At 37.4% G+C, this 23,297-nt stretch overlaps 1 protein-coding gene across 1 annotated transcript in view; it reads left to right on the plus strand.

Moving 5' to 3' along the window:
• Positions 1–16,644: 16,644 nt before the first annotated feature.
• LOC128576738 (interleukin-1 receptor accessory protein-like 1) overlaps positions 16,645–23,297 on the plus strand; it is an 82,097-nt gene continuing 75,444 nt past the window's right edge. Inside the window, exon 1 of the mRNA XM_053578981.1 lies at positions 16,645–16,811. Within this exon, the coding sequence (XP_053434956.1) occupies positions 16,645–16,811 (167 nt within the window). The remainder of the gene's footprint in view (positions 16,812–23,297) is intronic.

Here is a 23,297-nt window from a genome sequence, read left to right on the forward strand (position 1 = left end):
TCCAGCACGTATATGGGGCTGGTGCCATACTCACTAAGCCACAGGCGCCACCCAAGGGAAGTTTTAGTTTTTGCTCATTTTAAAAGAGCTGGTTTGGTCCTCTATACAACTGTAATTCTCTAAGCTAACAATTGGCACTCACCTTTTGACTCTACCCAAGGCCTGATCCCCTGTCTTAACTCCTGCTTCTGGGAAGAAAATGTGGAGACCAGAATGTTTTTTTTTTTTGTTTTTTTTTTTATTGTTGGGGATTCATTGAGGGTACAATAAGCCAGGTTAGACTGATTGCATTTGTTAGGTAAAGTCCCTCTTGCAATCATGTCTTGCTCCCAGAAGGTGTGGCACACACCAAGGCCCCACCCCTCTCCCTCCTTCCCTCTCTCTGCTTTTCCTTCCCCCCCCCCCCACAAGCTAGACCTCCCATTTGATCCTACAATCCCATTACTGGGCATCTACCCAGAAGGAAAAAAATCCTTTTATCAGAGCACCTGCTGTTTCCCAAGTGCCTTTAGGTCAATATAATCCTTATGGAAAAATGGCATACTTTGAGGTGGCAAATTTTGACACCCTTCAACATACTGTTCCAGATTTGGCTTTGTGCTTTGAAGGAATCCAAGAAAAATACCAGCAATATCCTTCTATGAGAAGAATTTACAATCTGGTTAGAAAAGACGACACTAGGGTGATATAGATCAAAATGGCACAAAACATGCCGTAAAGTATATTTCACATGATAAAAACTCAATACTTATCTGTTTCTTGATTATAGAACATTCAATTTCACAGATAATACCTCTGAACCTTTATTTTTCAATTTAGTTTCTCTTTAGATCTTGAGACCACATGAGCCCTGGGGAATAAAAAATCACACTTAGACTTATTACATCAAAATATATGAAATTACCATTCTGTGGCCTGAAATAGCCCAATGCTGTCAATTTTGTGTGGCTCACTATGGCATAAGACTTGATTTAGGATCTATTGCCCTAGGTAAGTTATTATTTTGTTCATCTAACCTTGATCTTGGACTTTTTGTCCTACAGCAATAGCTACCCATGAGTTAGTCTCTGAAATCTGTGTGCCTTCAGACATTCCCAGTGCTATTAACCCTACAGCTTGGATGTTGGCTGAGCATTTGGCTACTAGGTCTAATAACAGCTTACTCTTCCCTCAAGACTTGCACAACCCCGGGAGCGAGTGCTTTTTACATTTTTCTTCTCTAGACTCTTTGTTTGCCTCATTTTAGTCCCATCCCTGCCTGACCTCACACTTGAATATTAACCGAGAGCTGTCTGAATTAAATCATTCAAATTCAACTGAAATGTTCTCACTCCTAAGTGGATATTTTTCACCCTAATCATATTACCACCTCTTCTGCATTTGACACAATGAGTCACTCTATCCTTTCCTAAAGCTTTTTCCTCTTTTAGTGATCGTGAAATAGCTGGCTTGGTTCTCTATACACCTGTACTTCTCTAATCTAACAATTGGCCCTCACCTTTGCACTTTACCCAAGGCATGCTCCCCTGTCTTATCATTTTAAATTTTCTCTGGACAATCTCATTCTGGGATGGCTTTCCCTACCAACTATGTGCTGATAATTTTCTAGCCCAGACTTCTACTCTTGACTGGCGGCTTGACTTGGAGGTCCTATAAGAGTCACAGATTCAACTGTTCCTCTTCCCCTAGTTTTCTCTTTTTCAGTTGCTAACACTATCCAGTCACCTAAATTAGAACTTTGAAATCAATCTCTGATACCTCCCTCTCCCTCACCTTCCCATCACCATTCTGCCACCAAGTCTTTTTTTTTTCCTTTATTTCACAAAGGCTTCTTCAAACACTTTCTTCCTTTCCATCTTTTCTGCACTTGCAGTGGAGATCACCAAAGCTTGCCGACCCAAAGTCCTCCTCCAATAAGACTCTGCGTATGATCTTTCCCCTGTTACCTGAGATCAGCATGAGAACCATCTAGAAACTGATGCTATGATGGCAATAATTATTTTCATAAATATTTGTCTATATTATAAATTATTTCTATGTAAGAGTTCTTATACTGCTTCTTTAATAAAATGTTAAAAATTAAGATAAAATACCGGTGCTTTGAATCAATTTTTGAACATATTTCTAAAAGGGCTATAGGTATGCCACATACAGTGAGTTTAATTGTCTTTGGTTTTTTAATACAAGAAATTATTGATAAAATCCTGATGCTGGAATCAAATAAATGCTTACATGAAAAAGGTTCTCAAAAGACGTTAAAGTACCATTTTGTATCTTCTAAAATTTATATTTAACAATAAAATACAGTGATGCACTTTTAATTTCTTTGGGAGTTGAATAGAAGGCCTTTCCTGTAAATGAGGATAAATGAGAATATCAATACTTGAGTTGTGAGAACAACAAAAAAAAAGTACAAAATAGGGAATCCTGATATCGATGTTATTTTATGAACTAGATTTCTATCAATGAAAATTGAAAAACTTGGTCTGGAAGTTTGAAATGTGTAATTACTACAATACAATGGGAACTGTTTATCAATTATGACCACAAAAGCTAGGAAGTCACCCTCATATTAAGTATTACTTAAGAACCTACTAGAAAGAATGGTGTGAAAAATAACACAAAGAACAATACATTGTTCTTATGCCAAACTAACTTATAATCTAGTAGTGTAAAATACCAATAACTGTAATGCTCTAACAGCATCTAATGAGAGCTGTACAAACTGATTGCCGGGAATTAGTTAAATAGCATGAGTTGCCCCAAATCACTCAGTCTCATTTTAGCACCTCTTTCTTTTACTTGTCTTTGGAGAACTCTGTTACAAACCCTTTCTAATTTCTCATCCACAAGATACTGGAAAAGGAGGAAGAGAATAAATAAATGGAACAGGGGAAAGTAAGGAACTGTAGTAGGTTAAAGCTTGTTCAGAAAAGTACTTTATCAAAAGTTTCTAAGGAGCTCAAGGGTTAATGTAGACCCAGTGCTGCACATTTTAGGCAATAATGGATGGAAATGACCTTTGGAAAGTACATTTTTTTCTTTAAAAGTAGAAAAATATAATTCCTCTGAGTAAAAGGCATTATGCTCAGATACACAGGATTTGGGGAGAAAACAAGGACAAGAAATGCTATAGAATGAAGACTTTGTTGCCTTTTTCTCTTCTTCATTTTAGGAAGAGGCTCTCAATGTTTAAATCATTCATGGGAGCTTATAAAAATCCCTATTCTTAAGCTCCACCCCAGAGAAATTAAAGCCAAATCTCCAGGCCTAAGTATTTTAGTAAACTTCCCAGGTGATCTTACTATGTAGTTACAGCTGAGAACCCCAGCCACAACAGATCTAAAAGAGATCAGCTAAGAAAGACTTGAACAAAGAATTTGAGAGGGGAAAGATACATCACCTTCACCTTGCTAGTGTCACCTTGTTAAGATGGGTAGGAATATAGCATCCATAATAAACAAAGTGGACCTCCTTTATCAGTAAAATTAAGAGTGTTGGATTTGATGATTTAAAAATTATCATTTACTGTATACCATTTTGAACTGACCAAAGCTGAAGAAACTTAGGGGGGAAAAAAGTATCCCTAGCTGTTAAATCACTGCTGTGTTATTTCTTCTTTTAGTCTAATCCAAAATATTTAGTCTTGGTCCTCTAATAAACCTACAATTACTGAAACACACATTAAATAATCCAAGCATTTGAGAAGATGGCAATATGGGAAGTCAGGTCTGAGGTTGATATGTGGGTAGATAATTTTTAAAAATTCTTATCTCTTGGTATCAGTAAATATTTTTTCCCTCATAAAATTCATGCACCATTTACTGCATGCATGGTACTTTTGTGTGTATAAAGGCACCTTTCATGTATTCTCACTCTGGAATCTGCAAGTTCCTTGGTGTAAGAAAAGGAAAGCTACAGTTAGTTATAAAATGTGATAGAGATTTAGGTGTCTGTATTCAGCTGTAAGCAATAAACGCTGAGCTAGGCAGAAAGTCCAATAGGCAAAAACGCAAGTGATTTACTAGCTATCCAAAGCACATGAGATTTGTAATGCATGAGACCCTCAGGCCCATCACTTCTCTTCAGTAATGGGAAACAATATTGGGAAACAATGTGAAAAATGACACATTTAATGTCAACTTTGTGTTGTAAAACAAAAAGGCAGGCTACTTTTCATTTTATTATTATTTTTTGGAAGGCATCTTTGCATCTTAGTGGAGGTATAATTTTGTTCTTATTTCAGGTTATTATGAGGGTACAATTAAGTTACAAGGTTTGCATCTGTTAGGTGAGGTCCCTGTTGTGGTTGTACTCCTCACCTAGGAGGCGTGCCAAATAACCTCACGTTGTGCCCATTAGGTAAGAGCACACTAATCCTCCTCCCTCCTCCCCTCTCCACCCTCCCTCTTCCCCACTCCCCCCAACTTAAATTAAGTTTTTCTCTCACATGGGCCTGTTTTAGTTTATCTACTGGTTTCATATTAGTTTTGACAAATGGTTTTTTAAGAACAATGGTTTTTTTAACAACAATGTGGGAACAGTACCTACTGGTAGACATTTATTATCTGCTGTGTGTTTGTACATGGTTGTGGTTGGTGGGATCAAAATGGGAAACCCAGACTGCTGTGACAGACCCGTTGTGTTCTGATGGACTCTCCCGAGAACTGATTCTAGCAGTTTAGTGCTGTTTAAGGCAGATATGTATACAGGTGATTGCCATGGTTATATATGGTTACTGAAAACAGTCTTGGCGTCCTAAAAAACGTTATAAAGGCAGGAGAAAAAAAATAGTAAGAGACATAATGTTACTCGCTGAACTAAGGGTAAAAAAAAAAAAAGTGTAATCACAAAAGACCGTGAATTCAGATATCAACTCTGTTAATGACATATAATGTGAATGCCACAGACTTTCTGTATCTCATTTTATCATGCTGTGAAATACTGACCTATTTTGCTATTTCAATGTGAGAGATAAATAAAACTTCTTCCAAGGCACTTTGAAAACAGATTCTGCATTTCAGAATAAATGCTAAGCAATAATAATGATGGAATAGCTGACACAATGCAAATTTTAAATAGAGCAGAGTAACTTTCTAATTACAAGCTACATTTTATTCTTTGTAAGTGTAATTAGAAAGTGACTATGTTCCTTTAATTAGAAAGTTAATTAGATTGTGACCTCTTTTCCTGTCTTATTATCTTGGACTGCAGGCCAGGAGTAAATTACTAATCCCATGACCTACATGTCTATAGCCCCCCAAAATCAGACTGCTTAAACAAATAGGATTATAAGCAATAATATTAGAACTTACAAGTCGGAGGTGAACTTCATGGGCTATGCAATGGTTCTCCCATTAGAGAAAAGTTTATGTCAATAGTGAAAAAGATACTTTTCTAAATCAAGTCTATGATTTTCAACCAATCTGCAGTGGCACACGGGTGTGTTGTGAGTGGATCTTAGGTGTGCCACAAAATTTTTTAAAGATGGTTAATTAAATTGTTTTAGAAAGAAGTTCAAAGCACAGTAAGTATATTCTTTTTTTATTTTTTGCTTTTATTTTTTTGATCAACATAATTTAAATGTGCCATGGAAGTTCACCTATAGGTTCAAGTATACTGTGGGATAAAAAAAGGTTGAAAAACACTGTATAGAGCAGTGGTTCTCAACCTTCCTAATGCCGTGAGCCTTTAATACAGTTCCTGTGGGTCGGGACCCACAGGTTGAGAACCGCTGGTATAGAGAAAGGTCCTGAAATTGTATTCCTCAGGATACTGGGTTTTTGTCCAGTGGTTTTCATACTTGATTACACATGCATGAGAATTATCTGAAGGACTCATGAAAACAGATATTTTTGGTCTTCACACATACACCCTCTAATTCAGTGAATCTGAGACTTGAGAATTTACATTTTTCTAATACATTTCTAGGTGATGCTAATGATGCTGATTGAGAGAGCTCACTTGGAGAACTACTGCCTCAGAATGTTAATGATGTTAGATGAAAGTATTGTTTTGTAATCAAGTACGTTGGGAACTTTTAAGGATGAACAAAGTAAAACAAGTTTCTTTATTCTATGATAAAGTTAATGTACTTTGGGGATCACCAAGAAGAAGAATAAACTATGCATTACTCTTCAAATGTATTTGACCTTCTCACTTGTAGAAAGTTTTCAATTTACTTTAAAACACTTCAACATCGACGGTGTGACAGAATATATGTATTGCTTAGTTTATACTAGACTGTAGAGGTGGTGAGTTGTCCTTATTAATAATAATTTCCAGGGCGGCGCCCATGGCTCAAAGGAGTAGGGCACCGACCCCATATGCCGGAGGTGGAGGGTTCAAACCCAGCCCCAGCCAAAAACAACTGCAAAAAAAATAATAATAATAATTTCCAAAGGTGGCTCCTACAGGCACCTTGGCTCTCCTTATCTCAGAGGCACACCAGAGATTTTTGTATTTCACGTAGTATTTTTAGAATGGTTTGTTGTGTCACGTTAACAGCAGAATGTTAGAAATGAGTTTCCACTGGTGCAATTAGTGGTTTTCCTATGTGTGTATTATCTAATGTATTATAGAGACATTCCCCACCCAAGTATGAACAGGCTACACAAACACAGTAAGGCTTCTCCCTTCAGTGAGAAATGGTACTATAAATTTAATTCCTAATTCTGGAAGTTTCTTAATTGCCTGATTCCTGCTAGCCTAATTAGGTGAATTCTTTCTCTAATATTATCATATTTGCGAAATGATATTGGGCCACATTAAAGAAATTTGTACTTCATAGCGTTGACTGCCTGTTTTGTGCTTGCTTATTAATAAATGTCTAAGAAACATTACTCTGTGATTTACTCACATAACAATCTAAACACAAACCTCCTAGGGGGAGAGGCTAAGCCTCTGCTACCTCTAAGCAGTGGCAATTATAGATACACACAGAAAAGAGCATAATAGTTGTGCAAGATGAGATCGCCTTAGGTCAGATTACAACACTGCCTGTGTGCTTTACTCCAATTCTTGTATAGATCTTTGTCATGCAACCAATGCTCTTCACAAGCAATTGCAAAAATGCTATATGATTATTTTTAACTTCTTAGAACAAAGAAGCCTGGGTCACAGGAAACCAAACAGCGTTAGTAAAGCAGTCGGTAGCATTTCTGTTGTGCCCTATGTGAAAATACCCTGAAGAGCCAAATAGAAATACAAGAATCACATAGAAGCAAACAAATAGAGAAGAGACAATGATTCATGGTTGCATTCTTGGTAGCCGGTTCCTAGGGAAATGGTAACTTGAGAGAAATAGTCAATTTGCCTTACTTGGTGATGTAAATTGTATCTTGTCTAGAATAATAAATGCTCTAGAGCAGGCAAATACCTCTTTGTCTAAGAAGATGTGCATATGAATGATACTAGCAAAATGCTAGGGATCCTTTTGGTCTAGTCTCATTTGACTTAATTAAAAGCAAGATTCTCCTAAGTCCATAATGTCAATATCTAGTAAAGTTAAGGACTCTTATCCACAGTATACTGTTGCTTGCAAAATAGATGCTCAATAGATGGCTCTGTGTGCATGGGCATTATTTCTGTGCATGCACTGTTGTACTTTCAATTTCAATTCATTATATGGGCTCAGAATATATGGGCAAAAACCACATATCTTAAGGGCACAATGGCCATGATCTATAGAAATTCCATTTGAAACCAAAATGAATGGAGAGCACTCACCTTGGAGTTGGATTTCAGTTTGGTTGTTGGCTGCATCATTTACTAGCTCAGATGGGGCAGGGATACCATGGTTCATTTGCTAATTTGTTAGTGTTTCAGTTTGAGTCTCCCAAAATATGACGAATAAAACCTTACCTCATATATGATTCATTCATTCAATGAACATTTAACTAATATCTACATGTGGCAGGTGCTGCTCCAGGCCTGGAAACCAATAGTAAATAAATATACTAGCTGCTCTTATGGAGCTCACATCTAGTTGCAGAAAACAGGGGGAAAACACCAAAAAACAGTAATATGTAGCAGAATATCTTATGGTGATGAGCACCTTGATGAAAAGCAAATCAGGATAAAGGAGCAAGAGAGAATTATAAGGATACCATTTTATTATGAATCAGGCACAACCTCTTCACTACATATACTTCTGGGAAAACTTTTAGTGAAGTCTTCTGTGTCACAGGGTAAAATGAGGTAGAAAATACGTAAAGTGTATTGTGAAATATTTGACATAGGGTAGATATGCAGCCAAACATGCTGTTATGATTACCATTGCCAAAATTATCAACGATGTTGATATATTTTCATAAACACCTAACTCACATTCATATTTGGAGGACAAACCTAAGGAAAGAATTGCTGCCTAACAGAAGGTCCTCACAAGTGAACTACTACTTAAGGAGGGAACCAGACTTCTCAACCTCACCAAGACAGAAGTCTGAGCTCTCATCACTGCTTTAGTGAGATCGTTATTATGATCGATGCAGTAGTTTGGGCCCCCATGGTTATTAATAGAGAAAATATATGTGATAATAGCTATTAATGGCAGCCGCCACCAATTATTGCTTACTCTTCATGCATCATATAATGTGCTGAGTGCTTTATATTTTCTATTGCTTTTAATTCTCCCCCAAATCCTATAAGGTAGATTTTGTTAAACGTGTAAAGTAACCTGTTCGGGATCACCCAGACACTTAGTATCAGACCTGGGATTGAAGACTGCAGCAGAGTGTAAGCAAGGCTCATGCCCTTATTCACCACATGCATAGTGCATAATGAGAAATATACTGTCAAAAAATTACAACATTCATTAACTTGTATATATTTCAATTAACATTATGGAATAAATAACTAAACTTTTGCTCTTGATTTTGGAACCCAAATTTCTGTGTGTTATTTGCTTTTTTAATGAAAAATATGTTTTGAATACGGAATGGTTTGAATGTGTCCCCTCAAATTCATATATTGAAACTTAATCCCTAATTTGATAGTATTAAGAGGCAGAGCCTTTTGGAAGTGATTAAGTGATGAAAATGGAATCCTCATGAATGGGATTAGTGACCTTATAAAACAGACCAAAGGGACTATCATAGGTCCTTTTTGCCCTCCCACCAAGTGAGGATACAGTGTTCAAGGCACCATCTTGGAAGCAGAGACCAGGCCTTCACCTGAACATACTGGTGCCTCAGTCTTAGACTTCCCAGCCCCCAGAACTGTGATAAATAAATTTCTGTTATTTATAATTACCCAGTCTCAGATACTTTGTTATGGTAGCGCAAGCAGATTAAGACAAATGCCAAATAACAAACATACAAATTACCTTTTAGAGAACACATTTGTGTACCCAGAACTTCCTACAGGTAACAATTCTTGGGATTCTTAGCACTAGGAGGGTAAACAATATGCTTTGGCTTTTTAAAATCATCCTATTTCCCCTCAATTTCATATTTATCCCTCATCTGTTTATACTGTTGATAGGTCGCTATCAAATTCCAAATAGAATCATTCATACAATCCTAAATCATCACTAAGGCCAATTCACAACACGGAGGTTTTATAATTTAGGTGTTGTTGGAGAAACCAAATACGTAACTAAGACAGCTTATTTGATTTTTGAACTTTATTTAGTGGAATGACCTCTGGAAGTACAAATAATATGAATTGCCTTTGAATTATTATTCAGGGTTGGCTGTGGCTGGCAATGAATAGACAGACAATTAAGCATCAAATTTATAACAAAGTAAATCCCCCAGTGACCTACTGTTTTCTTTTTCAGTGAAGGTCCTCAAAGTATAATCCTATCACTTTTGGCTTGCATGAGCTAGTCATTGTCTCCTAAGGTGAATTGTAATGTCACATTGAAGTTTAATTTTCACTTTATTTATTAATAATTTGATCCTGAGTAAGCTGGATCATAGAAAGGAAATATAATCTCCAATTATAAACTTTAAGCATTTTAAAGTACTCTATCCAGTGATCTCATCTAGAGGATCCTAATTGAGACTGAGGATACCTAGGCTGCTATGGCCCTTCCTATTCAGTGGAAGGCTTACTATTAATTGTGAAACATGGAGTCCAGATGCTGAACTGACAAATCTACCTTCTCTCCTGAAGCCTCCTAAATCACAGCTCCACTCAGCTCTATGTGTTGCACTTCAGAGGAATTCTCTTCCACCTCCTTTCCATTTATTCTTGCTTGTATTACTCAGAATTGCCTGCAGCCAGAGTCCATCCTTCTCTGGATGGTAGTGCTACCATACAGCTTGCCCTCCTAATTACAGCCTTCTGCTTACCTGGTTCCCCACAATTTATAACATGGAATTTCGAGTACTCTATGTCATTCACCTGGTCAGAACCCACTACCTCACTTTAGTTTCTAACCATTGCTTAATGCCAGGGCTTCATATCTTAGACCCTAAACTGTTAGATTGTTCTGTTTAATTTTAAGGTTACTAAGATACACACATATGTTTCTATTCTGTAAGCAAGAAGAAAGTGAAATCAAAATGTGGGTGCAATTATTATGTTAGAAATATGAGCTAGAGACTTGTCTGCCTGCATATGGTATTAGATTCCTAATGCTGCTGTAACAAATGACCACAAGCTTGGTGGTCTAAAACAACATGCATTTCTCATCTTACAGTTTAGTAGATTAGACATCTGAAACTCATCTCACTGAAATATAATCAAGGTGTTGGCAGGGATGAATTCCTTTCTGGAAGCTCCAAGGGAGATTTAGTTTTCCTTGCTTTTTCCAGCTATTAATGTCTGGCCACATTCCTTAACTTGTTTTTTCCATTCAAAGCCAGCAATGTCTCATCTCTTTGACTCCTTAGCCCATCCTGGTGTCTCTCTCTGACCATTGGGACAGATTCTCTGCTTTGAAGGACTGATGTGATTAGATTGTGCCTAACAGGATAATCTTTCATATCAAATTCCATAACCTTAATCACATATCCAAAGTTCTTTTTCCCATGGAAGATAAGTTAATTACAGATTCTGAGGTTCTTATGTAGACATATTTGGGGAGGCTATCATTTTGCCTGCCACAAGATATTTTCTGGACCAGTAAGAAAAAGTGAGAGTCTCGTGTCCAGTAACAACAGGAGTTATTCTGATACACAGCACAGCCACTCGGTTAATAAGAAAGTCCTCTGAATTAATATAGGTTGTGATTCTCTCTGTCTTTCATTTTACAGAAATACAGGTTTTTACTTGTGTAGTGGCCATGTTTTTTGCCCCAAAGTAACAATATCTCCCACAGCTTGCCAGATAATTACACACTTCCCAGTTCAGCCTATCTAGCCATCAGAAAAGGAACTTGTTTTATTTAATTAGAGCAAAAAGATTTCTGTCATTTTCTGTTATATGTTTCATAGGCATATGATTTTGTGATAATTTGAAATCTAGACCTTTTTCTAAATTATTAAATTTGACATTTTTTTTTCCTCTTTGCAAATTTCTCCTTATTTGGGGAACAGTCAGCTAGACGAAGAACACATACCATGCACCAAACCTTCCTCCAGTTAGGTCTATCAGAAAATGGGTATCAGTGGTGCCTTGTAGCCCTCTATCAAACTAGCAGGTTACACACATGACTTGATTACACTTGACATCAATCTAGTGTATCCTAAATTTCATCAGAGCAGAACATTACTCAGGAAGAATGTTATGCCAGGTAGCTTTTCAACACTAAACCTATAAATTATCCTGCCTTATGTAATAAGGAAGTTTGCAACAAGTGCTGGGTTATCTGTTGTCAGTAAGAAACTAGGATGTCTTACCTGTAAATTATCTTTCATTATATCTTTTTCTGACCAATTGTCATATTCAGCTACCAATCTCTCCTTTTAGCCTCAATGAGCTACTTTCTCAGGATTGAATCCCATGAGCCTATATGGAGCATAGCACAAACATGCTTTAGGCCCCTCTAAGACCTTCTCATGACCTTCCCACAATGGCAGCCCCGGGGGCTGAGACCTTCTCAGTATGGCTGCCTCACCAGCCACCAAACCTTTGGCAAATCTACTCCAACCAGCATTTAAATCTGGTTGCTGTACACAATTTGAGTCTGCCCACTCTTCCAAGCTTTCCACTCAACGCTCATGGGGACCTTAAGCAGAGTCGAAGCTGGAGCAGTGGAAATCTGATGAATTAGGCAAGTGATTGCAACTGGCTGTAATCAGCCGGCTACTAACAGAGGTCCAGAACGGGAGGAAGCCTTTCTGGAGTTTTCAGTTGTTGGGGGAAGCTGGACATTGAGTGGAAAACTTGGAAGAGTGGGCAAACTCAAATAGTATACAGCAACCAGATTTGAATGCTGGTTGGACTGGATTTGCCAAAGGTTTGGTGGCTGGTTAGGCAGCCATACTGAGAAGGTCTCAGCCCCCAGGGGGCTGCCATTGTGGGAAGGTTGTGAGAAGGTCTTGAGCCTAAAGTATGGCTGTCTTAATCCTGCCTGCCAGGATCATACTCTTGGGACAGGCTGAGGGACTCTCACACCCCACAGGAACTGGAGTCAGGGGCACTGTGAGACCTGGCCTTGAAGGATTCTTGTGAGCTTTAAGATCCCAACCCAGCAGGGGGAATGCTGAGGAAACAATCAGGTAATCACCAAAGGCCACTAAGTTCAGAATAAGGATCATAGAGGTTGCTGGCTGTACTCTGTCTTCTAAGACAACCATAGCGTCACCCAGTGTCTTGGTGACATATTGCAACATATTGTCATCAAGAACAGGGACTTCTGTTTATTTGGCCAGGCTGAATCCACTTCAACACGTAAGCTCTGAGACAAGGTAATTTGAAGCAAAGGAGGCAATGAGAAGGAAAAAGTAGGACAGGGAAGTGCACAAGAAGAAAGAATACATGAGGAGGAACCAACAGAAAAATTTGAGCAACATGAAAAACCCAAAACCTTCCCCAAAGGACCATGAGGCAGCTACTCCAGAAGACTCCACCTATAAAGACTTAATGTACTTGACAGAAAGGGAATTTAAAATATGGATGATAAAGACAATAAGAGGAATGAATGAGAAAATGGAAAGGTAAAACCAAAAGTTGGATAAGAGATCTGTAGACTATAGAGAGGATATGGTGGAGCTTAAGGAAATGGAGACAATCAGGGAATGTAAAGATGTAGTAAAATGTATTAAAAATGAGTTAGATCATGGAGAAGAAAGAACATCAGAGCTAGAGGATGAAGTTTTCAAGTTAACCCAGTTAAAGTTTTTAAGTTAAGGAGGCAGAAAACAAAGAGAGAGAAAGCAGAACAGGTGCTTAGAGAACTGTGAGACTCCATTAAGCACTCAAAATATGAATAATAGAAATCCCTGAAGGGGAAGAAGATTGTTCCAAAGGAATGGAACCCCTACTGGAGACTATCATAAATGAAAACGTCCCAAGTTTTGCTAAAGACCCTGACATACGCCTTTCAGGTGGATATCAAACCTGGGGTCATCTCAACTCAAACAGAGCCTCTCCAAGACACATTGTGATGAACCTGTCCAAAGTCAAGATAAAAGAAAAAATTTTACAAGCAGCCAAGAGTAAGCACCAACTGACCTACAGAGGCAGAGCCATTAGGATAAGAGCAGACTTTTCAACTGAAACCTTCCAAGCCAGAAGAGCATGGTCATCCACCTTCAACATTCTTAAACGAAACAATTTTCAGCCCAGAATTCTGTATCCTACTAAACTAAGTTGACTTCACACCAGAATTCTATCAAACCTTCAAAGAATAGCTTATATCCATATTGCAGAAATTATTCCACAAAACTGAAATGGAAGGAATCTTCCCCAACATGTTCCATGAAGCAAAAACCACCCTGATACCAAAACCAGGAAAAGATTCAACTAAAAAGGAGAATTTCAGACCAATTCACTCATGAATATAGGTGCAAAAATTCTCAATAAAATCCTAGCCAATAGATAACAGCTACACATTAAAAAAAATCATTCACAAGCAAGTAAGATTCATCCCAGGGATGCAAGTCTGGTTTGACATACGCAAGTCCCTAACATAATTCACCATATCAACAAAAGCAAAAACAGAGACCATATGATCCTCTCAATAGATGCAGAAAAAGCAGTCAATAAAATTCAGCACTCTTTTCTAATTAGAACACTTAAGAATATAGGCATAGATGGCACATTTCTTAATCTGATCAAAGCTATCTATGATAAACCCACAGCTAATATCTTACTGAATGGAGTAAAACTGAAAACTTTTCCTCTTATAACTGGAACCAGACACGGTTGTCCTCTATGGGCACTACTATTCAACATAGTGCTGGAAGTTCTAGCTAATATATTCAGGCAAGAGAAGGAAATAAAGGGCGTCCAAAATGGAAGCAGAGGAGGTCAAACTCTTCCTCTTTGCTGACAATATGATCTTATACTTAGAGAACCCCAAAGACTCAACCACAAGACCCCTGGAAGTCATCAAAAAATACAGTAATGTTGGGTGGCACCTGTGGCTTAAAGGAGTAGGGCGCCAGCCCCATATGCTGGAGGTGGTGGGTTCAAACCCAGCCCCGGCCAAAAACTACAAATAATAATAATAATAATAAAATGAAATAATACAATAATGTCTCAGGATATAAAATCAATGTCCACAGATCAGTAGCCTTTATATATGCCAATAACAGCCAAGATGAGAGGCTAATCAAGGACACAATTCCCTTCACAGTAGCTTCAAAAAAAGAAAGAAAGAAAGAAAGAAACACCTATGAATACACATAACGAAAGAGGTAAAGGACCTCTATAAAGAAAATTACAAAACCCTAAGAAAATAAATAGCAGAATATATTAAGAAATGGAAGAACATACCATGCTCATGGCTAGGAAGAATCAACATTGTTAAAATGTCTATACTACCAAAAGCAATCTACATATTCAATGAAATCCCCATTAAAATACCATCATCATGCTTTCAAGATTTGGAAAAAATAATTGTTTTGTATAGCCAAGGCAACTCTTAGTAATTAAAAACAAAGCTGGGGATATCATCCTACCAGACTTTTGGCTATACTACAAGGCCACAGTGATCAAAACAGCATTGCCTTGGTACAAAAATAGAAATATTACCATTTGGAACCAAATAGAAAACCATAAGATGAAACTAACATCTTATATCCACCTGATCTTTGGTAAACGAAATAAGAACATACACTGGGGAAAAGAATCCCTATTCAATAAATAGTGTTGGGAGAATTGGATAACCACATATAAAAGACTGAAACTCTTGCAAAAATTGATTCAAGATAGATAAAAAATTTAAATCTAAGGCATGAAACAATCAAAATCCTTGAAGAAAATGTGGAGAAAACAATTGAAGATACCGGCCTGGGGAAAGATTTTATGAAGAAGACTTCCATGGCAATTGCAACAACAACAACAATAAGTTCCTTCTGTACAACTAAGGAAACAACAACCAAATCAATCAGACAGACTTCAGAATGGGAAAAGATATTTGCATATTATCAATCAGACAAAAGCTTGATAACTAAGATTTATAGAGAACTCAATTAATCAACAAAAAAAGACCCAACAATCCCATAATCACTGGGCAAGAGACATGAATAGAACTTTCTCTAAAGAAGACAGATGAATGGCTAACAAACATATGAAAAACCGTTCATTGTCCCTAATCATCAGAGAAATGCAAATCAAAACTACCCTGATATATTACCTAACCCCAGTGAGAATGGCCCACATCACAAGTCTCAAAACTGCAGATGCTGGCATGGATGTGGAGAGAAGGGAACACTTTTACACTTCTGGTGGGACTGCAAATTAATACAACCTTTTTGGAAGGAAGTTTGGAGAATTCTCAAAGACTCAAATTAGACCTCCCATTTGATCCTGTAACCCCATTATTAGGCAGCTACCCAGAAGAAAAAAATCCTTTTATCATAAGGACATTTGCACTAGACTGTTTATCGCAGCTTAATTTACAATCGCCAAAATGTGGAAACAGGGAGGGTAATTGGTGGGACCACACCTATGGTGCATCTTACAAGAAGGGTACAAGTGAAATTTACTAAGTTTAGAATATAAATGTCTTAGCACAATAACTAAGGAAACACCGTGAAGGCTATGTTAACCAGTTAGATGAAAATATTTCAAATTGTATATAAAAGCAGCACATTGTACCCCATGATTGCATTAATGTACACAGCTATGATTTAATAAAAAAAAAAAAAAGTGGAAACAGCCTAAATGCCCACCAACCCAGGAATGGATTATTTTGTATTAACCTGGATGGAGGTGAAACACATTCTTCCTAGTAAAGCATCGCAAGAATGGATAAGCAAGAATCCAGTGTACTCATTTCTAATACACAGGCAGTAGCTGAGCTAATACAAGGCAGGGTAGGGGAATGAGCTAGTGGGGAGAAGAGAGGAGGGAGGGAGATGGGGGTCACAGTGTATGGCACACATCTTGGGGTTGGGACACAATTATAAGAGGGACTTTATATAACAAATTCAGTCAGTGTAACCTAATTCTTCGTACCCTCAATGAATCCCAAACAATAAAAAAAATGAAAAATTAAAAAAAACAACCTGATCACCAATGCATTAATATTAAGAGGTGGAGCCTTTAGAAGGTGATTAAGTCTTGAGGGCAGAGCCCTCATAAATGATAACAGTGCCTGTACAAAAGAGGCCTGAGGGAGTTTGTTTGTCCCTTCTGCCATATGAAGAAGCAGGAAAAGGTGTGCTCTATGAAGCAGAAAGTGAACCCTCACCAGACACTAAATCTGCTGCCATCTTACTCTTCAACATCCCACCTTCTAGAAGTATAAGGTATAAATTTCTGTTGTTTATAAGCTACCCAATGTATGGTATTTTTGTTATAACAGCCCAAATGGACTAAGACAAGTAGCAATGTTTCTCGATTCTTTTTTTCCTGTCGTTTGGCATTAATTATCATAACAATGCCAGCAATGGCTCCTTTCCTGCTTCCCCTATAATAGAGTCCTCTTTATCACTTATCAGTGTGGATATAGATATTAGAGGTAAGTATTGAGAAGGTTCCTAGTAGTGCCTGGCCAGGCAGCCCTTTATGTATATACTATGTATGACACAAACATTTCATAAAAGCAAGGCAGAAAATCCAGCTCTAAAATCTATGTCTCTGAACCACTATTTTCCTCTTCCCTCTGCTTGCAATGGAATGTGTTTTCTGTCATCTCTCATGTCTCAGATTCCTGGCACTCATATTCCCCTTTGGATTTCTTCATTTTGGTGGATCTTTGGAATTCCCCCCTCAGATGTTAAAACCTTGGTTCTTCCTAAGTGATGTACTGCTTAGGTGACTATTCCCCATTCTAAACCCTAACCCTGTGGATGACCCACACAGGTCATCTACAGACCCTTCTTCCCCCTGCCATTTTCAATTGAGCAGTAGTGTGTTTTATAAACATTTGGGTGTTTTATGGGGAAAAATATGCTTTAAGATGGCTTTAAGCTATTTTTCAAAATAAGCAAATCAAAATCAAGGACTGGGGAGAGTGAGGGATAAAAATTTACCTATGGGATACAATGTACACTATGATGGTGTTGGGTATACTGAAAGCCCTGACTTCAGTATTATATAATCCATCCATGATCCATCCATGTAACTAAAACTATGTGTACTCCACAAATCTCCATGAAATCATCTATCTATCTATCTACCTATCTTTCTGTCTGTCTATCTATCTATCATCATATTCCTTGCTGGATAGAAGTAATCTAAGATATTTCCCTTCCCATTCTCTTCAGCTACCTAACATGATAATGTAGACTTTCAAATTTTCTTCTGCAACTTCATGCTTTATTAATCCATTACATATCAGGATTAAATTATATGACCATTCCTGGGATTCTTGAAATCAGATTTTTGGGAAATCACAATGTCAATAGAAATTATAAAATGAGGGCATTTATATAAAAGGTAGGATCCCTTGCCAAGAATTTACAGACTGAAATAAAAAATCAATGCTCACAGATTTCAGCTCTCATTTTAGTAAAGAGTAGAGTCCATGGCTTTATTCATAAGAGGTGAATGATACACTTGAACAAAACCATTTTACAAAGACTTTTTCTGCAACATGAACAGTGAAATAGATCTTGAGATAGACAACATGAGTATCCTCTGGACACAAATTTTCACATGCAAAAAGTATATAATGTTAGCATATATGTTTGATTTTTAATTAAAACTGGCTGTTTTTATAAAATACATGCTTTCAGTTTTTTCTTTTCTTAAAGAGAATACAATTGTAAAGGTTTTGTTTGTTTTTGTAAATATTTCAATGACTGCAACAGTCGCCACTACCCCCCAATTCCCTAATGCTGTAATCTTAACTCCCGGACTGCAGACTAGACTGATCAGTGGCCTGTTAGCTACCCAGGCCACACAGGAGGAGGTGAGCAGCAAGTGATCATCATCTGTATTTACAGCTACTCCCCGTCTCTCACATCCCAGCCTGAGCTGTGCCTCTGGTCAGTCAGTGGCAGCATTACCCTGTTTCCCCGAAAATAAGACAGTGTCTTATTTTAAGGTGTGCTCCCAAAGATGCACTAGGTCTTATTTTCAGGGGACGTCTTATTTTTCCTGTAAGTAGGTCTTATTTTCGGAGGATGTCTTATTTTCGGGGAAACAGGGTAGATTCCCATAGTAACGTGAACCCTGTTATAAATTGCACGTGTGAAGAATCTAGGTTGCAGGATCCTTGGGAGAATCTAATGCCTGATGATCTAAGGTGGACACGTAATGCACTTGAATCATCCCAAAACCATCCCCCTGCAGGTCCATGGAAAAAAAAATGTCTTCCATGAAAATGGTCCCAGGTGTCAAGAAGGTTGAGGACCACTGCAATACTACATTTATATGCACACAGTTTTCAAATTATCAGTTCTTCAAAAATGTCTCTTTGGTCAAACTCTTGTTTACATAGCATGAATGCCTTAAACACTATTGCCTCTTGATGATGTGAGTCAGTTCTTTTCTATCTTTTATTGGCCCCTCAAAGTGATTTCTGGAAGCCCATCTCATCAAATCATTATTTCCATATGGCAAAATATCTTAAAAACTGATGGTTTCAAAAATGTGAGAAAATTGCCTTATAAAACCATGTACTGAAGGAAACTGTACATATTTCAAGACACAACTTCCCACTGTACATTGAACTTGGTTGAATATGGAAAATATGGCCATATTTATTTATGCTATGCAGTGTTAAATAGTCCTTATCATCAAGGGATCCGAGGACCTCCCACGTCCCTTGGGATGCTTGTTACCAAAGTATATTTCTGAGCCCGCTATAGAGTCTGAGGGTGAAACCAGAGAAAGAAATTTGTTCTGGCGATTTTCATGCATAGTATAGTTGGAGAAGCAATGTCCCTCGGAACCATCAGTAATTCAGCTAGCATCACCCTAGAATTCTACAAAGGGAATCACAACATGCCTTCTAAGAAAACCCTGTATTTCCATCCCTGAACCAGAATCTATAAATTTCTGTTGTCTAAATCCCCCTAAATTTCTTATCCCTAGAAAAAGGCAGAGGGGAGAGATAATGGGAAAAACATGAAGCAAATGAGTAATGACCAAGCGGTATGAATGTGAGTGTGATCCAACACTTTTAATATTTCAAGGAATAGGGGAAAGTAGAGAAAGCAGGTACTGACCAACCCCAGTTTAGGACTGCTTTTGCCCACTCTGACTGTGAGACTGCATGACTTGGTCAAATTATAAGATATATTATCATTCACATTTTTTTGGTAGAGATTAAATGACTGATATAATGTTTCCATCAAAACAGTAGATAAGTATAGGCCCCTGCATATTGCTGGCCTTTCTTACTTTAAAAGAAAAGCTTATAAACTTTGAGGGACATCTGCTGAAAGAGTCTAAAATGATATCAGGTCATGTTTCTAGGTCATATGGAGGTAAAGTTTGTCCACCAAAAACTGTAGTCTTCTGTATGGTTCAGAAAGTGAGTATCAATATGCTTTATCAAACAGCAGCAATAGTCCAGTAATTGCCGGCCTCAGGGTGGAGCTACTTTTAAATGTTCCCAAGTATTCAGTCACATAAATGAGGGCTTCATGTAAGGCTATTCCGAGAAAAATGTCTCAGAAGAAATCAGATTGTAGTCTCTTACAATCTTTACTTTTGCTTTCAGGAAGGAGAAAATGGTAGGAAAGAGAAGAGTAAACAGCCCCGGAAAATGGCAGTAAAAAAGGGCAAATAGGATAAAAGAGACTAATAAAATAACTAGAGCACAGAGAAGCTAAGTTGGCTGACAACTCATGAGAAATGGTTCTCATATTTTGACTTCTGATTCCTAAATCAGAACCCAGGAGTAACTGCTACTAAATAATGAGTTATAATAATTATCCCTGAAAGTGTAGTCTTACTACTGATAAATAAATCAGTCCAAGCATCTATTAGCATCCCCTGTGAACAGTGCAGTATAGTAGACGGCATGACCCAGTAATAAACAAGGCCCCTATCTTTGCCTTCTAGCATTATACAGAATAGCAGGAAGCCTCAACAAATTTGGCACAAGAAATGGGTAATCAGAAAAAAATAAAGCTTATATCAGTGTACTTAAGCTGGGAAGAAAAAGTCCCATACTTCTTGTTAAAACAAATGGGGTTTAATTGCTCAAAGAGATCCCAGTCCACACATTATCACAGTAAATAGTTGCACACCCATCTCTTTTGAAAAGCGCAAAGCATCCTGCTCCATGTGCCTCAGATGCCTTTCCAAATCACCACAGAGGGAGACTTTTAATCATTTCAACAACCAGAGCACCAGCTTTGTTCTCAAACAATGCTGGAAGGTTTCTAACACCTGTGCTATCCACAGTGCTTTACTTCTTTGGCTTTGCATAGGCAGGGGTTTTGTTTTGTTTGTTGGTTGGTACTGTCATATCCCTGAAATAAAATAGTCCTGCAAATCAATGCCACAGATATAACTATGCATATAGTCTCCCTCCTCTTCAAATCTCCCAGGGCTTGATTGGAACTCTGTAGTGGTTGGTGGTGTTGCCTGCATCTGCCTTTCATTCTTAATTTGGGCGAAATGAGTGGAAATTGACTCCTATACCTGGCTTTTTCGATTGGAGATTTCAAATGAGCCCCGGCTGTGTTTCCTACAGTAGGGAATTGCTTGGTGAGCAGCATCCCTGAGAGATCACGGATTTGTCGTATTTCCTAGGGATAAAGAAAATATAAATATAAAATACAAATAACACAGCAGCAACTCTTTTTAACCACTACATTTTCAAAGACATTCTACTGAAAAGAGTAATTAACAAAGTGTTATGTTAACCCAGAAAAAGGACATAATTACTATATAATCACTAAGAAGATGTTAGATAAAGAAATAGGTGTTTGCGTGTTAACATACACATATTCTTATCTCTGGAATATGATTCATTAACCCATAAAATGAGCAAGATGTAAGTTAATTGGTGAGTTCTTTCAGTGATAAATGTTTAATGTAAATACATTAGATTTTCAAAATGATTTAAACAGAAGTCAAAACTGTTTTAATCATGTGTGAAAACATTTCTAGGCTTTAGACTTTTAAGTCTTAGACCAAAACCATCATGGAAAAAACACAAAGGTCTGGGTCTCCATGGCTTTGACCTATGTTAGAATGTCAGCTCCAAGAGGACAAGTACTTTTGTCTATATTTTCAATGACCAATGTATCCACAGTGCCTAAGACAGTGTCTGGCACATTGTAGGCTATTAACAGATATTTACAAAATAGACAAATGGATAATACATTTCAGTTTCTCTACCAAAATGGCAATCATTGGTCAAGTTGGGTAATAGGTGTGGACATCTCTCTTGGGAAGATATGGTACTGAATGCTACTTTGTGGAAGGTATGGCTTAAGGGTTCTTATGGATGCCCTGTCTCCTAATGGGCCCTGCACAACCCAAAGCTCAAATTAACTGGAAAATTAGGACAATCATCTCTCCCTGTCACTTCTCTAGCAGCTTTCACATTCTGCTGTCTTCCAGACACAACTCAGGAGACGTTCCCATTTTTGCTGCCCTTTGCTTTCTCTATTGGGAATGATGCATTGAAGAATATTATGTTTGCTTTTCTGTAACTTCATTTTTGTGGTCAGGGCAAAACGGTATTTGAGGCATTGACATGAACAAAAATGTTGTCAATTGTCTGAATTTCCTCTCCCTTTTTCAGTCTATTTAACTTTTCAGATTTAAGGTGAAGATTTAGGAGATTTCAGATGTGGCCATTGAGGAAAAGCTGAAACAACCATCCCTGGTTTTGTATTATCTCCAACCATAATATTAACTACATGATAAGGGAAAATACTTTTCTCCTCTCCTCTTTGAATAAAAGGCAACTGGGTGGTTTTGATGTCAGTTTCTATAATTTTATTTCTAAGAAATGGCATCGAGATATATCAATTACATAGGAGGATTTTGGTATGTCCTTTTGGTATTTTGTCAGTGTTTGGTTTAATAATTAAAATATCATATGGTGTCTCTTAAACAGTAAAATACATACTTATTATATTATTCAGCTATCCTAATCCTGAGTATTTACCATCAAGAAATGACATTTTATGTTGACACAAAATCCTGTACATGAATTTTTGGAGCAGCGTTATTCATAATTGCCAAAACACTCAAACCAGCCTATATAGTCTTCCTTGGGTGAAGGGATAAATGAATTATAGTGCAGCTGCATGGTGGACTACTACACAGCAGTATAAAACAAACGGACTACTGATACACACAATCTGAGTAGATCTCAAAGAAATAATGCTGAGTGAAACGATCCAGTCTCAAAGGTTACATACTCTATCATTTCAGAAAAGACAAAATTATAGTAACAGAGAACAGAGCAGCAGTTGCCTATTAATAGGAGTACAGAGAGAATGCCACTTCAAAGGAACAATGGGAATAATATTCGAGTGTAACATAATTATTCTGTAACCTGATTGTGCTAGTCATTACATGTATATGTGTGTTTGCGTGTGTCTGTATGTTTGAATGGATATAGACCAGTACAAAAAAAGAAAAAATCAATTTCCAATATTTGAAAATTTAATAATAAAATTTTTGAAATGTCAAAAATACCATATTGTTCCTTATGAGTCTATGACCATAGAGGAATGCCTAGAAGGGTGTTCACCAAAATTTTATCATCTGTGTGGAGGGACTTCAGAAAAAGAATCTGTTTCTTTTGTTATTTGGTAAAGAAGCTATTTCTCTCTCTTTATTTTTATTATTATTATTATTATGTATTTATTTTA

This window comes from Nycticebus coucang, chromosome X (genome assembly GCF_027406575.1).
Source record: "Nycticebus coucang isolate mNycCou1 chromosome X, mNycCou1.pri, whole genome shotgun sequence".
Classification (NCBI taxonomy): Eukaryota; Metazoa; Chordata; class Mammalia; order Primates; family Lorisidae; genus Nycticebus; species Nycticebus coucang.